The sequence below is a fragment of the Sciurus vulgaris genome, assembly GCF_902686455.1.
Source record: "Sciurus vulgaris genome assembly, chromosome: 6".
In the NCBI taxonomy this organism is placed as follows: Eukaryota; Metazoa; Chordata; class Mammalia; order Rodentia; family Sciuridae; genus Sciurus; species Sciurus vulgaris.
Window position 1 is genome coordinate 121,081,323 of NC_136466.1, and position 17,347 is coordinate 121,098,669.

At 35.2% G+C, this 17,347-nt stretch overlaps 1 protein-coding gene across 1 annotated transcript in view; it reads right to left on the bottom strand.

Moving 5' to 3' along the window:
* The window catches only part of IPO11 (importin 11), a 192,766-nt gene that overhangs the window by 48,062 nt on the left and 127,357 nt on the right, over positions 1-17,347 (bottom strand). Inside the window, exons 24-26 of the mRNA XM_079144443.1 lie at positions 8,994-9,089; positions 8,195-8,308; positions 5,960-6,081 (exon numbers count right to left, since the gene is read on the bottom strand). Of these exons, the coding sequence (XP_079000569.1) occupies positions 5,960-6,081; positions 8,195-8,308; positions 8,994-9,089 (332 nt within the window). The remainder of the gene's footprint in view (positions 1-5,959; positions 6,082-8,194; positions 8,309-8,993; positions 9,090-17,347) is intronic.

The window sequence follows — 17,347 nt, forward strand, 5'->3', positions numbered from 1 at the left end:
ACAGGCCCTCAGTTTCTCTCCAGCACTTGCTGTTTGTGCATTGTTTGCCTATGACAAATTATGTACTACATAGTCAGGGTATCATGTTTGCATCTGTACCAAACGTGTTCAGAGTTTTTTTCATTGTCTTATTTCATCATTATAATACACTACAACGACTATTTACACAGCATTTACATTATATTCAGTATTATAAATAACCTAGAGATGATTTAAAGTACATCAGAGGACATGTATAGGCCACATGCAAACACTACCTATTTTATATAGGCTCAGGACTTGAGCATCTGTGGATTTTGGTATCTGGGGAACTACTGGTACCAATCTTTCAGGATACTGAGATTACTGTTTTACCTCTGTAATTTTCATAGCAGCCCATGAGGTGGGGTATTATTATTATACTGGTTCATAGATGAGAAATATGAGGCAGAAAGAAACTAAGAGTAAAGTTTTACATGTCAGTTTAAACTTTACCATGTTTCCATATACAAAATTTTACTGTAATTTATGATACAAAGTGATTTTTTTTTTTTTTTGGTTTAAGAATTTAACAAATGGAATGTGACAAACTGAACATTGAAAACTGAACCACATGTCTTTAAATAAGCAATTCCCAATTCTTTGTTTTTAACCAATCCCTAAGGACAGTTTCCACACATAATGGAAAATAACGAAAAATTCCAACATTAGCTGATTTTGATAGGATCTGAAAGATAATTCCAGGGCACTTCTTTTAGATGTGAGGAAAGCACTGAGAACGTATTCCAAATTCATAAGCATTCAGAAACTTTCCTAAGTATTGAGGGTAGTAGACTGAAGATATAAATAAATCAACAACTGTTTCAAGATCCTAAAGGTGAAATGAGAAGGTCCCCAGAGATCTGAAAGTTGCCACTCACTCTTTAACACCAATGGCATAAATCTGTGGATGCTTTCTGAATAATAAGGTAAAATTTCCTTTGTTGTCTCTGCCTTTAAAATTCTCTGCTTTCTCCTCTTCTTAACCCATAAAAATGGGACAGAGGTAGACCCAAATACTTGGACCTAAAATGTCTAGAATTTAGATTTGCAAAGGTAGTTTTTTAAAGTATATTACAGTCTTTTGGCTTTTCCAAGTATCAACATGCAGCATTCTTTACAAATATAATCCTTAAATGGAATCTTTACACAAAATGACCACAGGAAGAAAACAATGCAGTCTTTGTCTACGCTGAAGTGACTTCACTGAAAAATTCAGTCATAAGAGAAAAACCCGTCACATACCACAAATTCCACTCCTGTGGAACAACACATGATTCACTCACTACCTTTATAAATGCTACATCCCAGGAAAGGAATACTATCTGCCAGTACCTGTACAGAGCATTTCACTGTCCCTATGAAAAAGATACTGCCACCCAGCAGGGCCAGTCTGATAACGCAGAAATAACACTGGGTGCTACTTTAAAAACAAGCTTCCTTTGGAAGAATGTATCAATATTTAAAACAAATAGAAACTGTATGCATTTTCCTTCTTATAGTATAAAATGATATAGTAATGCTAATTATAATAGCTACTGTAACATTAATAAAATCAACTAAATCCACTGAGTTCTTAGTATGAATTACATAAAAGCAATAAACATGAAAGAATCTAACATCTATGAATTGTTAGCATGAATTCTCATTAGCACCAATAATCCTATAAAAGACATTATTAACCTCATTTTATAATCATAAAAACAGATATAAAGCTAAATAATTCATTTAGGATTACAGCTGAAAAGAGATGAAAGAATTGAACATGGACAGTAGGATTTTTAACACTAATGAATATACTTATGATTTCAAGGCACTCAAAATGACCAATTAGTAAATAATAATCAATCAACTAATAATTAAAAGCCTCTGTGTCAGGTAAACTTTCCAAAAGTGAGTAATAATATAGCAGAACCACATAAAAGATGTTTCTACTACCGTGAGTGCTAAGGTTTGAATATGGTGTGTGTCTCCCAAAGGTTCCTGTATGGGACACCTGGTCCTCTTCATAGGGTGATGTTGAAAGGTGGTAAAAGTTTTAAAGAGGTGTGATCTAGTGGAAGGTAATGAAATCATTAGGGTTGCTGCCCTTGGAAAAGATTAATATAGTTCTTAAGGAATCCTGGTTAATTCTCATGAGAACAAGTTGTTGTAAAAAGAGTAAACCTGGCACCTGAACCTTTCTGGCTTCTTATCTCGTCACATGGTCTCTTCAGCACATGCTTCCACAACTGTGATATCTGCCACTAGGTCCTCACCAGAGGTCAAACATATGGGGGTGTCAGATCTTGGAATTTCTGCCTATAAAACTGTACATTAAACAAACCTCTATTCATTATGAAATCCCTACTCTCAGGTATTTTGATATACTGACAGAAAATGGACTAAGACAATGAAACCCTACTTCATACCCGCTAGCATGATTACAATAAAAAAATAAATAAATATTGTCCAGAGAATGGAGAAGATGAAATCCTAACATATTGCTAGTGGGACTATAAAATAACACAGCCACTTTGAAAAACAATCTAGAAGTTCTTCAAAAGATTAAACATAGTCACCATCAATACCCAAGAGAAATCAAAACCAAATATCTATACACACACACACACACAAATCTTGTGTACAAATGTTCATACAGCATTATTAATACATGCCCCAAAACAGAACAGCTCAAATGTCCATCATTTGATGAATAGTTAAACAAAATGTGGTATATCTATCCAACAGACTATTACTCAGCAATAAAAGAAAACATTGACACATGCTACAATATGATGAACCTTCAAAATATGCTAAGACAAAGAAGCCAGTCACAAGAGACCACTCTTGTATGATCCTATTTATATGAAATGTCCAGAAAAGGCATATCTATGTAAACAGAAAATACATTAGCAATTGCCAGGGGCTGGAGAGAATGAGAAAATGAAAAGTAACTGCTAAAGGGGACATGGTTTCTTTGGGAGTGATGAAAATGATCCAAAACGTAATTGTGGCAATGACTGGACAACTGTAGATGTACTAAAAATTACTGAATTAACTTTAAGTGGGTGAACTATATGATCTATGAATTACATCACAATACCATGTTACCAAATAAAATGTTACTAAGACTTCTGGGTGTGTATGTCTATGTGTATGAGAAAAACAAACAAAAATATAAGAAATAATTTTTACTGTAGAAAAAGTACTAAAATTTAAGACTAAGGATTTACAGATAAAATACTGTAACATGCTCATTCTGTTTTAAAAGACAAAAATAAAATTCTACCACATTACTCACTTAGGAATGGTCATAATAATACATAATTCAGATAAAAACATATCCATAATTAACTGTAAATCACCTTTTACTTAAATATAAACTATACCAAAATGCTATTCTCTGGAAACTAATTTTTACTTTGATTCTACTAATCAAATGTGTTCAAAATTATAAACATAAAATGACTTAGAGGGCTGGGGATATAGCTCAGTGGGCAGAGTGCTTGCCTTGCAAGCACGAGACCCTGGGTTCAATCCTCAGCACTGCAAAAACAAAACAAACAAAAAAATGACTTAGAAAATCCTTAAATAATAATAATCAGCATTTCCAAATGCTGATTATATACATTATTTTTAAGATATATGAGAATTATGGAGGAAAATGAGTATCCAATCTAAGCAGTCTTGGTAAATCTGCCACCAAGAAGATTATAAGACAATTCCTCCTGAAAGCAAGCCATTGAATGTAAACATTCAGCTGTTTTTGCCAGTCCCTTTTTGAATTATTCAACTAGCTTATGTTAAATATTCCCCACTGATAACTTCCTTGAGTCTAGAAAAGTTCTTGGAGCACTTGGTCTCAGAACACTTATATTTGAAATTCTTAGGACTGGATTACATAAAAGTGTTTTTAAGTCTGAAGGATGATTTGCCATTTTAGAAAGCAAAAATTTTTTTAAAAGTTTGAGAATTATTCTCAACAAGTAATACCTTTGGTTTAATTTTTGCCTTTTAAGGCATATTCTTTGGAAAACAATAAACAAAGGTATATAAAAATAAAAATCTGGATATTACTTTCATATGAAAATTAGTTTAAAAAAGATTAATCCCTCTATGTATAAATAAAAGACCTAAAACAATGGAGAAAAATTTTGGAAAGTATTCCAACAAAAAGGATACTGTAAGTTCCACTAAACAATTAAAAAAAAAAGACTGTACTATACTCAGAAAGTGACAAAGAAGTTGTAACAAAAATAGAGTTCACATAAACATAACCATATATCTCAAGCAGTATTCTCATGAAATGTAAAACAAATATCCTTTTATCAAATCATATCTTTCTATATACTTCCTAACCTGTGCCATTTCTAGCTTCCTCTCAACAATCTCAATACTTTGTTAGAAAAAATCCTAATGTACTTTATTAACTTTAAGAATTTTTCCATTCATTAATTTATTCAACAAATCTTTACAGATTGCTAACTACTGCCAAGGACAGTTCTGCAACATTTCAATATAAAAAGCCTGAATATTTCTCAAGTCACTATTTTTCCTTCTAAAAGAAATAGTAGTGAGTTAAAACAGAGATCACTTAAATTTGGTTTCCAAAAATAATATCAGTCCACTGGATTTAACAGGGAGGCAAGTTTTTGTCTTGTGCATGTCCATCTGGAATGCAGTTATCAAATGGTAGTTAAAAGCACAAGTCTGGGAATTAAGATGTCCTGGTTCAGATTTTGCCTATGCTTGCTAGATCTCTTACCTTGGAAATGTTAAATAACATTTTAAAACATTTGTTTGCTCTGTAAAAGGGGGATAATCAGCTGAACACAGTAGCACCTGCCCATAATCCAAGCTACTTGGGACACTGAGGCAGGAAGATTACCAAGCCACAGCAATTTAGCAAGGCAATGTATCAAAATAAAATATAAAAAGGGCTGCGGATGTGGGTTGGGAATAAAGCACCCATGAGTTTAATCTCTAGTACCACAAAAGAAACACCACAAAGAAAATACTCTATTTATATGTCCAAATCAACACACTTTGTATTTGCTTTATACAATTGAGAATTTTAACCAAGTCTGTAAAGCACAGCATAATGATCTCATAAGGAGAAAAAAACCAACTTGCAAGCTTCTTTAGACATTACAAATTAAAAGACAACAAAATGATTTAACAATACTTTTGAATTACCATACTCTATAACTTGCTTTATGAAGTGACTCTGAAGTGCTAGATATTTAATACTTCCCTGTAAAAAAAGGACCTAAAATCAGACTAATTAAATTTGGACATAAAAAAAATGGAAATTCATACAAGAATGAAATGAATTGGAAAATAAATTTAACCAACTTAAGCTAGAGCCCACATTGCTCAAAAACACATGTTCCAGCTGAGCTTGGTGCACACTCCTATAAACCCAGTGAATAGGGAAGCTGAGGCAGGAGGATTTCAAGTTTCAGGTCAGCCTCAGCAACTGAGCAAGGCCCCAAGCAACTTATTTTGACCCTGACTCAAAATTAAAAAATAAAAAGGGCTAAGGATGTGACTCAGTAGTTAAGTGGCCTCCCTGCCCCACTGGGTTCAATTCCTGGTATCAAAAACAAAACAAAACAAAACAAAACAAACAAACAAAACAAAACAACCCCATAACCAAAATAAGAACAAAAAAATGTTCCATTTACTCCTTTCTAGATTTTCTAGATCAGTACTTGCCACCTCATTACGTACTAATAAAATTATCGGGCTGGGGATATAGTTCAGTTGGTAGAACGCTTGCTTTGCAAGCACAAGGCCCTGGGTTCAATCCACAGTACCAAAAAAAAAAAAAAAAAAATTATCATACGCATACATAAAAACAACACTGCCCAGCAAAACAGGACACTACCGAGGGCCAAACTCTGAGTCTACATTTTGATGTTTTAAAGAAACCAATTTTAAGAAAACATTTCCTTACCTATTATCAGATGGCAGTAGAGAAAGCAAAGCCAAAGCTGAAAGCTTTCTTCTTTCAGGCTGGGTAATGTTGTCCATTCGATCAACCCACATTTCAATCATGTTTCCCAAAAGCTGGTCCATCTGAAAAAAAAGGCAGCATCTCAAAATATCTGAAATTCTATTACTCAGGGATAAGTACTGTTAAAGGCTAAAACCTCCTAAATCTGGTTAAAGTTCAATTACAGCAAACCACAGAACTGTAATATCTGATTTTGGGTATGCCTTAACCTGGAAAAAAAATAATTTAAGCAAACCAGAAATTGTAATTAATCCTAAGAACTAAGTAGATTTACTAAAAACCTATATGTGGCCAATGAGTGACGCTAGTAACTTCATTTAATAAATCACCAATACATATATCCTTCTTCATACACTAAAAAGTACACTTATTTCTTGAAATTGTCAATTGGTACTTAGAGCTAATTCAGTTAGATGATTGTTTATTAACATGATTTGCCAGATATATTTGCTACTATTTCAGAGGAAAGGACAAGCAGGTTGCAACCTGAAATTACAGAATTTCAAAGGAAACCAAATAATATATCCTAGGACAGTTATTCCTAAATTAAAGAGATAAAAAAAAATAACAATATAGAATTAGTCAGTGTGGTGATCAATTTATGTATTGACTCAGCCAGTCTAAGGTGCTCATTGTTTGGTCCAAGGCTAAACTAGCTTTTGCTACGAAAGTATTTTGTAAATTTGATTAATGTTTATAATGAGGTAACTTAGTAGAAGAGACTATACTGGAAAATGTAGTTATATGCAAAAAGAAAGAAGAAGAGAGAGAGAGAGAGAGAGAGAGAGAGAGAGAAAGAGAGAGAGGAGAGAGAGAGAGGAGAGAGAGAGAGAGAGAGAGAAAGAAAGAAAGAAAATAAATTTGCCTCACAAAATCAGACTTGTCCCTAAATCATAAAAGTCAATTTTAAAAAATGCCCCCCCCCCAATAAAATTAGACTTACAAAGTAACATGTAATCAAGTACACTATCCTGTAGATTTAAAGAGGATCCCAGCAGGGTTTGCTTATAAATGTTTTTCTACTTTTAGCACCTTTAAAAATGTATATTTAATACTAAACTCTAACTCATGGGTTTGATCTCATAAAATGAACCTTATAGTCTAATCTACATTTTTTCTAAGAAACGCTTCAACAAAATATTTATAATGATCAAGAAAGCACTTATTAGTATATATCATTATTTATACTTTAGCACCCCAAACTATGTGCTGTGTACCCTGAGATGCCACAGTGAACTCAAAATATGTAAAATTATTGAAATATCTGTCAGACACTGCAAGAACTAGTAGGTTTAAGACAGTTTTGAATTTTAACACTAAGTCCTATTTGTGGTAACTTCACCATCTTTCAGTACTACCCCAAATCAAAGTAGAATAAAAAATTAAGGTGCAGATATTCAAGATTGCAAGGTTTGCAAATATGAGTCCTATCCAATATGGTCAAATATTCCATTGGTCATAAACAATATAAACCCTTTTAACTAGCAATATTATCCTTATCCAATTAAAAAACTAATGAAAAAACTTTACTATCTACTCATCACAACAAAGGCTGAGTGGAATTCCTAATCTGATTAGTTTAATTCTAGAAAAACTATATGCATTGTAAAATCTGTACTTCCTTAATGCATGTATTTCCTAAAATTAGTATATTTGTTTCACTGATGAACCAAAAGATTTCATAAATTGTCTCCATTCTACAGCCTATCAAATGCACTCTACCCTCTCTACATCTTTATACTGGTAGTTGGTTTCAGTTAAGGTATTTTTAATAAACTTTACTAAAAGGTTATTTTTCATAATATTTAGAACAGAAACTTTCTCAATCCAAGGTAGTAAAAAGTTTGTAGAAAGAATGAAACAGTATATGCATATATGCAAAATAATTGTTTCAGACTATTTAACAGTAAAGGAAAACTGCAACCATAAACTAATGAAAGTTCTATAGTGAAGCAGAACAAAATAATCTATTTTGAGCAAGATAAAATGTAGAAGTTTAAATTACAATTCACTGAATCTTTTTTCTTTCTTCTCTATCCCAAATAACAGGTAAAATATATATGAAATACATAAATGCAAATATTTAAATGCTTCAAAAGAACTTTTATAAAGACTCATTTCATCAACTATTTTCAGTTTATATTTGGATAAAGATGTTTGCATATGAACTCTTACCTCCTGATTAAATTTATGTGCCATCTCATTAAGAAGTGAAGAAAAAAAACTAGTGTTCTGCAGTAGGACCCGACCCATGACTCCAAGGTACGTGGACATCACTACAGGGTACCTCTGTACAAATGAAATACAGCAAATGCAAAATTGTGTTAAGTTATAAGTATGATTATCAACAATCACCGATATGGTAACAATCAACAGGAGTATAAAAAACATTCTCCTTCATATTGCTTCTCTTTAAAATGAATTGGCAACATTGAGTTCTCACTAAATTATTAAATATACCTAATACCTGGAAAATACTTACATATATTTATATGGATTATACATATATTATGCATGTATCAATATATATAAAAAGAAAGACTATTTGTCAATGGTATACTTACACAGAATATATCATTACAGGGATCTATTTAAAAGCTGGACTTGGAAAATAGCCAGTAGTTTCATATACTCAGTCTGTAACAATACTAGCACTATTTTCCCCCTTCATATTCTCAAAAGTAAGGTACTAGAATTAAGTTACTAAATATTGGTTTATGTCAAATCATTGTATGTGAATATACAAGTATATGAGTGAAAGAGATGGGATGTCAAAAGAAATCTGTATTTTCTATGTGGGAAAGTTTGAAAAAATCAAAGGTATACAACTATCCTGAAAATTATTTAATTTGATAAGAAAAACTTTCCTTTTACATTTGCCAATGAGGGAGAAATGATTTTCCAATGAAGGAGAAAACTGAAAACTAGAACCATGGAGTCCAATCGTTATCCTTAGAAGATTTAAAAAACTTACCTCTCCTTCTATAATACCCCTGAAAACACTAGGTAGAATCGGTTGAAACATTTGTGGACCTAATACTGGGTTCACTTTAAGGGCATTTTCCACAACCTAAAAACCAGAAAGGCACACTGGTGAATTCAATGCTATAAGTCATTGCTTCATTTAAAAGTACTACATTAAATATCATACATATAATTTGAGAATATACACAAATACATGAGGTATGCTATATTCTGGTACTAGATACCCTTTTACAAAATGATCTATTAAAAACTGCAATTCAATTAAAAAGGTATATAATATTTAGATGCATTTAAAAATCTTGCACAGGATTATATTTGATCACATTGTGATAATGTAGGCAGCATGCTGTTAAGGTAATTGTTACCCTTCCATTTTAAACAAATAATCTTTAGAAAATGTTACACTAATAGAGGCAGCAAGGCATTTAAAAAGTACTGGTTTTTAATCGTGAAAAGGCAAACTATAACACCAATTCCCACAGTCCAAAAATAAGTTTATCAATAAACCAAAGGGGCATGTTGTATATATACTACATATTTATTAAATTAGAAATCAATTTTTTTTACTTTTAGATATTAGTTGTGTTACCTTTCCATATAAAAAACTTGAAATGCAAATTATTTTCATAAGCTAGATGTTCCCTCTGTAACAAAGATGGGTAGACATCCAGTTCAAAGGGGAGTGATATTTTTCTGTTTGTTGGTTTTATTTTTTTTCAGAATAAGGAAGGACAGAGGTCAGGAAGCAGCAATGAGGACCAAGAAGGATTTCTATCCTATGCTTTCAGCCCAACAACTTGTGAGGTGGGAATGAGAAGACAATGGCTGAGAGGTACGAGCCTCAGGACAGAGCCAGGTTTCTCTTGTGACTTCCACCAGTGCTTCTAAAGATCACTGTTTACCCTGCATAACCATTCCATGCAATGAAGGGTTTTTAGCACCTCCAGTGTCCCTGCCATTAAGTGACAACACTGTGCTCCAAACACTGTGACATTCAGAAACAGGACCAGCATTTCCAAACATTCCTAAGGTAAACAAGTAGCACAAATGGTTGACAACATTCTTTAATTTGGAGTAACAAGTAAAGGGAATTCCCCTCTGGAATATTAAAATATAAAACTTTCTGTGTCCCAAGCACCGTACCATCCACGAAGTGATACAGGGATAAGATACCAATCCTGAGAGGAGATAAGATTCAAAATAGAATTAAATCTGAACTCAATTAAGTTTATTTTTTAAAAAATTAGATCTAGGAAGAAAAGAGACAAATTAGGAAAATATGTAGACTAGTAGACAGTCTTAGAGGTAGACGTCACTAGACACTCTATTTACCTGTGAGTGAAAAGTAAGGCTACATGTTGATTGTTAAACACATTTAACATCATTTCCTCCTGAAACCTCACCAAAACTACAATAAAAGGATGTTTGAGGCAGGGAGACATAAGTTTAAGAACACAAAGGGGATTAAAGAAGGAGAGAAGAATTAAAGAGGAAACTGACTCATCACATCAGATAAAGCTGAGTCCTAAGATGGCAATGGAGAAAGTTGAGAAGCTGTGAAAACACAGGAACTATTAGGACCACAAACTTTTCTAAAGAGAAATGGAAGCTAAAAATAGGAAGAAAAATAAAGACTGAAAATAAGACAAGGAAAGAAGACAACTGTTGAAAATATACTTAAGAAATAGTGTGGGTTGGGGATATGGCTCAGCTGTCACTTGCCTAGCATATGCAAGGCTCTGAGTTTGATCTCCGGTACCACAAACTTCTCATATCTGGGCAATCCACTGCCACTTCAGGAGAGAAAGATAGTGTGCTTTCTGTAAAGGGTTCTAAAACAGATTGCTTCTAAACTAAAATGCCATCAATACCAGAGAAAGACTTATAAGCCACATTAAGTAACACAATTGTAAAACTACAGAGCACTACGAATAAGAAAAACTACGATCTTGGAGGAAAAGGAGCTGGGAGTGGAAAGTTAGCATGTCTTGGAAGATACTTCTTGAAAATTGGAATAATAGAACACTGGACGTGTCTAAACATATTGAGCTAAGACATCTGTCAGAGAGTTTAGTATATATAATATCTATACCAAAACAAAAGATAATTATTAATGTCAAAAACTACAAAAAAGTTATCCAGAAAAAGAAGTAATCACAGCTACTATACATCTCAACTTTGAACAGGAAACCCAGGAATTTTAAAGTGAACATTAAAAATAGATGTAATGGATGGAAATAGGAGACAGTAGAATGAATGGGACATGACTTTCCTATCCTCATATATAAACACAGGACCAGTGTAACTCCACATCATGTACAATCTCTAGAATGGGATCCTAATTAGAATAAGTAATGCTTCATGTATGTATAATGTCAAAATATACTCCATTGTCATGTATATCTAAAAAGAACAAATAAAAAACAAACAAAAAGATGTAAGAATACAACTTTATTTGGAAGATGGAGATAAAGAGGAGGTTCAAAGTCAATAAATGTCATGAATGCAAAGGTATTATTTAAAGACACAGAGTAACATAAAAATCAGCTCTAAGCAATATAAGTGGTCATCCCTGAGCAAGGAGTCTGGATAGAGGAGTCTGACTATAGCTTTTTAAAAAAACTTTTAATATCTAGTTGTTCTAAACCATATCATAGAAAACTCTTGATTAATTTATATACAGAATAGAGAAGGGAAGAGAAGGAGGATCTGAAGAGAATTTATGGCATAATATATAGCTGTGGTTGTTGTCCCAATCCATAAGAATCCTTGTAGATGGGAGTTCAGAACTGATGTAAGGGGTCAGAGAACCACATATGCATAAGACAGTATGAAGGGCTGGTGGAGATAGTTCAGTAGGTAGAGTGCCTGCCTTGCAAGCACGAGGCCCTGGGTTCAATCCCCAGTACTGCAAAAAAAAAAAAAAAAAAAAAAGACAGTATGAAAAGCAACAAATAAAAACTTGAAACATAGTTATGTATATATATTTATGACTTTAAAAATATTGTCATTACATATATAATTAAATACAAACAAATGCTCTATCATGCATTTTATTAATATATAAAGTTATAGTTATTACGTAAACAACCCACAAGTATTTCAGAGCTAAAATGGAATATCTGTAGTCCAAAGGTTCACATAGCTAGTAAGTACTGGAGTCATCATATACACATGGGCATTCTGACTTGAGGATCCATCTCTTATTAGCCCCTTTATATGCAGTAAAAGTATAAATCTAGGTGGAGAAGATGAGATAGTTCTGAAAAACTATGCAGAAAAATGCCATTATCAGACTGGGGTAAGGAACGTGGAAAAAAATCAAGAGAGAATTCAAAGTAGAATTTATTGTATATAGAAAAACAATTGAACAGTGGGCCAAAGATGAAGAAGTTTTGCATTTCTTATAGTTTTCAGTTTTGGTCGATTGGGTACAGCTGTTGGTGCCAATAATAACAATAAGGTGCTGCTGATGTATTGAATTTAAGATGTCTGTGGGGAAATTCATATGGAACAGTCATATATTATTCTGTCTTATATGTATTCTGAAGATCACTCTGAAATACAAAATCTTCATCCCTTTTGAAAGTGTATAGCACTCCACTTTATGGTTGAATATGCTTCTAATCATTTAATCACCTATTACTACTTTTTATTACTATTTTGCTGTTACCAATAGAAATTTTTGTATTTACCTTTTCTGAATACACCTGCAATAGATTTTTTCTTTTTTAAAACCCTGTGAAAAATACAGGATTATTTGTTTCTGCCTAAGACTCTATAGTCTTGATTTAGGCTTACACTGAATACAAAGTGGTTAAGAGCATGGATCCTAAAAGTCATGGCTCCAATACTATTAGCTGTGTGACCTTGGAAAAATCAGGTAATTATTATTTAACTTCTCATCTGTAAAAATGGGGGCAAGCATATCGACTATTTTTTGAGTGCAGACTGCTTACTGTCTAGAGCTTATCAACAGCCATTTTCCTGCCGCTTGCCTGTCCATCCATCGCCTGCCTTTCATCTACCCATCACCCACTGCCTGAGGTTTACCTTCCGATCTATCGCCCGACAGCAGTCAGTAGACTGACCACAGACTGCCAGTGGAGCACCAGCTGCCTGCTGTTGCCTGGAAGTTCATTGTCACAGTACCTGCAGGTTTGGTTACACGTGACTGCCACATTTTGAGAGAACAGCCAGGACTTGTAGGCCCCCTGGCTGGACTCACTGAACCCCGTCTCCAGGATCCCTCAGCCCAACCAAAAACTCCCTGCCTCTGGGGCCCTCACATTGACTGACTGCTCCCCGCCACCAGAACCCGAAGATTGACTGATTGCACCCCGCCTCCAGGATCCTGCAACCAGACCGACATCCCAACTCTAGGAGCCCTGCCCGACCAACTGCACCTGGCCTCCAGGACCTCCTGCTGACCACGCTCATACCCCGAGCTGCAGCTCCCCATTTGCCAACACATTTGAAAGCCAGAGCAGCCATCTTGGATAATCCTGGAAGCTGCATCTCCCATCTTTAGGTGGGGCAAATCCCATCTTGAGATGACTACTGGAGACTGGAAGCTCTGATACCTCTCATACATCAGGCTACTGAAGACTGTGAGGTTTGAAAACTACATGACTGTTAGAGTGTAGATTTTCTTTTTTCTTCTTATTGAAAATTTTTAATTTTTATTTCTTTACTTTTCTTGCTCTCTTTTCCTTTTGTTTACCTGTTCTCTCAGAGTCTCTTTCTCCCTTTTTACATGCTAACAACGGACTTCTTTTGATTACACTCTCACTCTTTCTATGATCTAGCACGTAGATATATTCTTTTCTTTTCCCATTAACAGCTACATCCTATATCCCTCAGCATCCTCTTTGTATTTCATTAGAAACTATAGACCTTATTGCAAATCTGTTTGTTATACTGAAGATAATAATTGAACTCATTCTGTTTACTATAACAGTATTGTTAATGTCCTCACAGAGGCTATTTGGTTTCGGGTTGCATTACTGTCTGAAACTAGGTGCTGCTAATATTGATCTCCCACTTAAAAGAAAGGTTTTGGAAACCTATAGGGTTCATAATATATATATATATATATATATATATATATAGAGCGAGAGAGAGAGAAGAGGAGAGAGAGAGAGAGAGAGAGAGATAAGCCTATAGGACGGAAAAAAGCCACTACCCCAAGATGTGCACTGCTAGAGGGGAAAATACACGAACAACCTGAAAAAACAAGGGAAGAAAAAGATCTAAACAAATCTAAATTCTATATTAATAGAATTCAGTGACAGTATGATAGAAGAAATGTCAGAAAAGGACTTCAGATTATACATGATTAAAATGATTTGTGAAGCAAAGGATGAGATAAGAGACCAAAAGCAGGCAATGAATGATCATACCAATAAGCAGTTGAAAGAGCAACTGCAGGAAGCAAAAGATCATTTCAACAAAGAGATAGAGATTCTCAAAAAAAACCAAACAGAGATCCTTGAAATGGAGGAAACAATAAACCAAATAAAAAACTCAATGGAAAGCATCACCAACAGACCAGACCACTTGGAAGACAGAACCTCAGACAATAAAGACAAAATATTTAATCTTGAAAATAAAGTTACCCAAACAGAGGATACGGTAAGAAATCATGAAAACAATCTCCAAGAATTATGGGACAGTATGAAAAAGGCCAAATTAAGAATTTACCGGGACTGAGGAAGGCACAGAGACACAAGCCAAACGAATAAATAACCTATTCAATGAAAGACTATCAGAAAATTTCCCAGCAGAGCCAGCCACGGGTCCCCAAGCCAGCGGAGACCTCCGACATGCAAGAGGTTTCTGGGACCAGGGCTGGGCAGCCAGAGACCTCTCCAGGCAGCCTTGACCCCCTCCAGCTGCAGGCTTTTTCCACGGGGCGATCTAAGATGGCGGACTAGAGGGTGACTGCATCTTCAGTCGCTCCAGAACCCAGGATTCAAGAAGGGGAGGCATTGAGAGACTCAGACTAAAATAGAACCACGGGGTGAGTCTCCCCCACCCAGCGAAGCTTAGCTGGGCAGCAGGCCCGGATTCGAGTGGCTTATTAGAGTAGGACAGGGCAGATAGCGTCTCCCCCAGGCAGCTTCTGTGCAGTCTGGCGGTGGGCTCCTCCCACAGGGACAGATCCTCCAGCCTGCGGAGCAGGCCCCCCAGTGAGAGCCCTTCTGCACAGAAGCAGCGCGGCCAGCTCCGCCCCGCCCCGCTGCCAGCTCCGGCCCACCTGCAGGTTGCTTCAGAGACGAGCACAAGGCGCCAGGGACTCCCCCAAGCAGCCCAGCCCCCTCGAAGACATCAACAAGTTTCTAGAGACATATGAATTACCTAAACTGAACGAGGAGGACATACACAACTTAAATAAATCAATTCCAAGCAATGAAATAGAAGAAGTCATCAAAAGCCTACCAACAAAGAAAAGTCCGGGACCAGATGGGTTCTCAGCTGAGTTCTACAAATCCTTTAAAGAAGAGCTCATTCCAATACTTCTCAAAGCATTCCATAAAATAGAAGAGGAGGGAACCCTCCCAAACTCATTCTATGAAGCCAATATCACCCTGATACCTAAACCAGACAGAGATACATCGAGGAAAGAAAATTTCAGACCAATATCCTTAATGAACATCGACACAAAAATTCTCAACAAAATTTTAGCAAATCGCATACAAAAATATATTAAAAAGATAGTGCACCACGATCAAGTGGGTTTTATCCCAGGGATGCAAGGTTGGTTCAACATCCGGAAATCAATAAACGTCATTCACCATATCAACAGACTAAAAGTTAAGAATCACATGATTATTTCAATAGATGCAGAAAAAGCATTCGATAAAATACAGCATCCCTTCATGCTCAAAACACTAGAAAAAATTGGGGTAGTGGGATCATTCCTTAACATTGTGAAGGCCACCTACGCTAAGCCCATGGCCAATATCATTCTAAATGGTGAAAAACTAAAAGCATTCCCCCTAAAAACTGGAACAAGGCAGGGATGCCCTCTTTCACCACTTCTATTCAACATTGTTCTTGAGACTCTAGCCAGAGCAATTACACAAACCAAAGAAATTAAAGAAATACGAATTGGAAAAGAGGAACTCAAACTATCCCTGTTCGATGATGACATGATTACATATTTAGAGGAACCTGGAAATTCCACCAGAAAACTCTTAGAACTCATAAGTGAATTCAGTAAAGTAGCAGGTTACAAGATCAATGCTCATAAATCCAATGCATTTCTATACGTAAGTGATGAATCTTCAGAAAGAGAAATTAGGAAAACTACCCCATTCACAATAGCATGAAAAAAAATAAAATACTTGGGAATCTATCTCACAAAAGAGGTGAAAGACCTCTACAATGAGAACTACAGAACACTAAAGAAAGAAATTAAAGAAAAACCTTAGAAGATGGAAAGATCTCCCATGTTCATGGATAGGAAGAATTAATATTGTCAAAATGGCCATACTACCAAAAGTGCTATATAGATTCAATGCAATTCCAATTAAAATCCCAATGATGCACCTTACAGAAATAGAGCAAGCAATTATGAAATTCATTTGGAAGAATAAGAAACCCAGAATAGCTAAAGCAATCCTAAGGAGAAAGAGCGAAGCAGGGGGTATCGCAATACCAGATCTTCAACTCTATTACAAAGCAATAGTAACAAAAACGGCATGGTATTGGTACCAAAATAGACAGGTAGATCAATGGTACAGAATAGAGGACACGGACACAAACCCAAATAAATACAATTTTCTCATACTAGACAAAGGGGCCAAAAATATGCAATGGAGAAAAGATAGCCTCTTCAACAAATGGTGCTGGGAAAACTGGAAAATTATGCAACAGAATGAAATTAAACCCCTATCTCTCACCGTGCACAAAACTCAACTCACAATGGATCAAGGACCTCAGAATCAGACCAGAGAACCTGCATCTTATAGAAGAAAAAGTAGGTCCAAACCTTCAACTTGTTGGCTTAGGAGCAGACTTCCTTAACAGGACTCTCATAGCACAAGAAATAAAAGCTAGAATCAACAACTGGGATAGATTCAAACTAAAAAGCTTTCTCTCAGCAAAGGAAACTATCAGTAATGTGAAGAAGAGCCTACAGAGTGGGAGAATATCTTTGCCACTCATACTTCAGATAGAGTGCTAATATCCCAAATCTATAAAGAACTCAAAAAACCTCTACACCAAGAATACAAATAATCCAATCAACAAATGGGCTAAAGAAATGGACACTTCACAGAAGAAGATGTACAAGCAATCAACAGATATATGAAAAAATGTTCAACATCTGTAGTAATA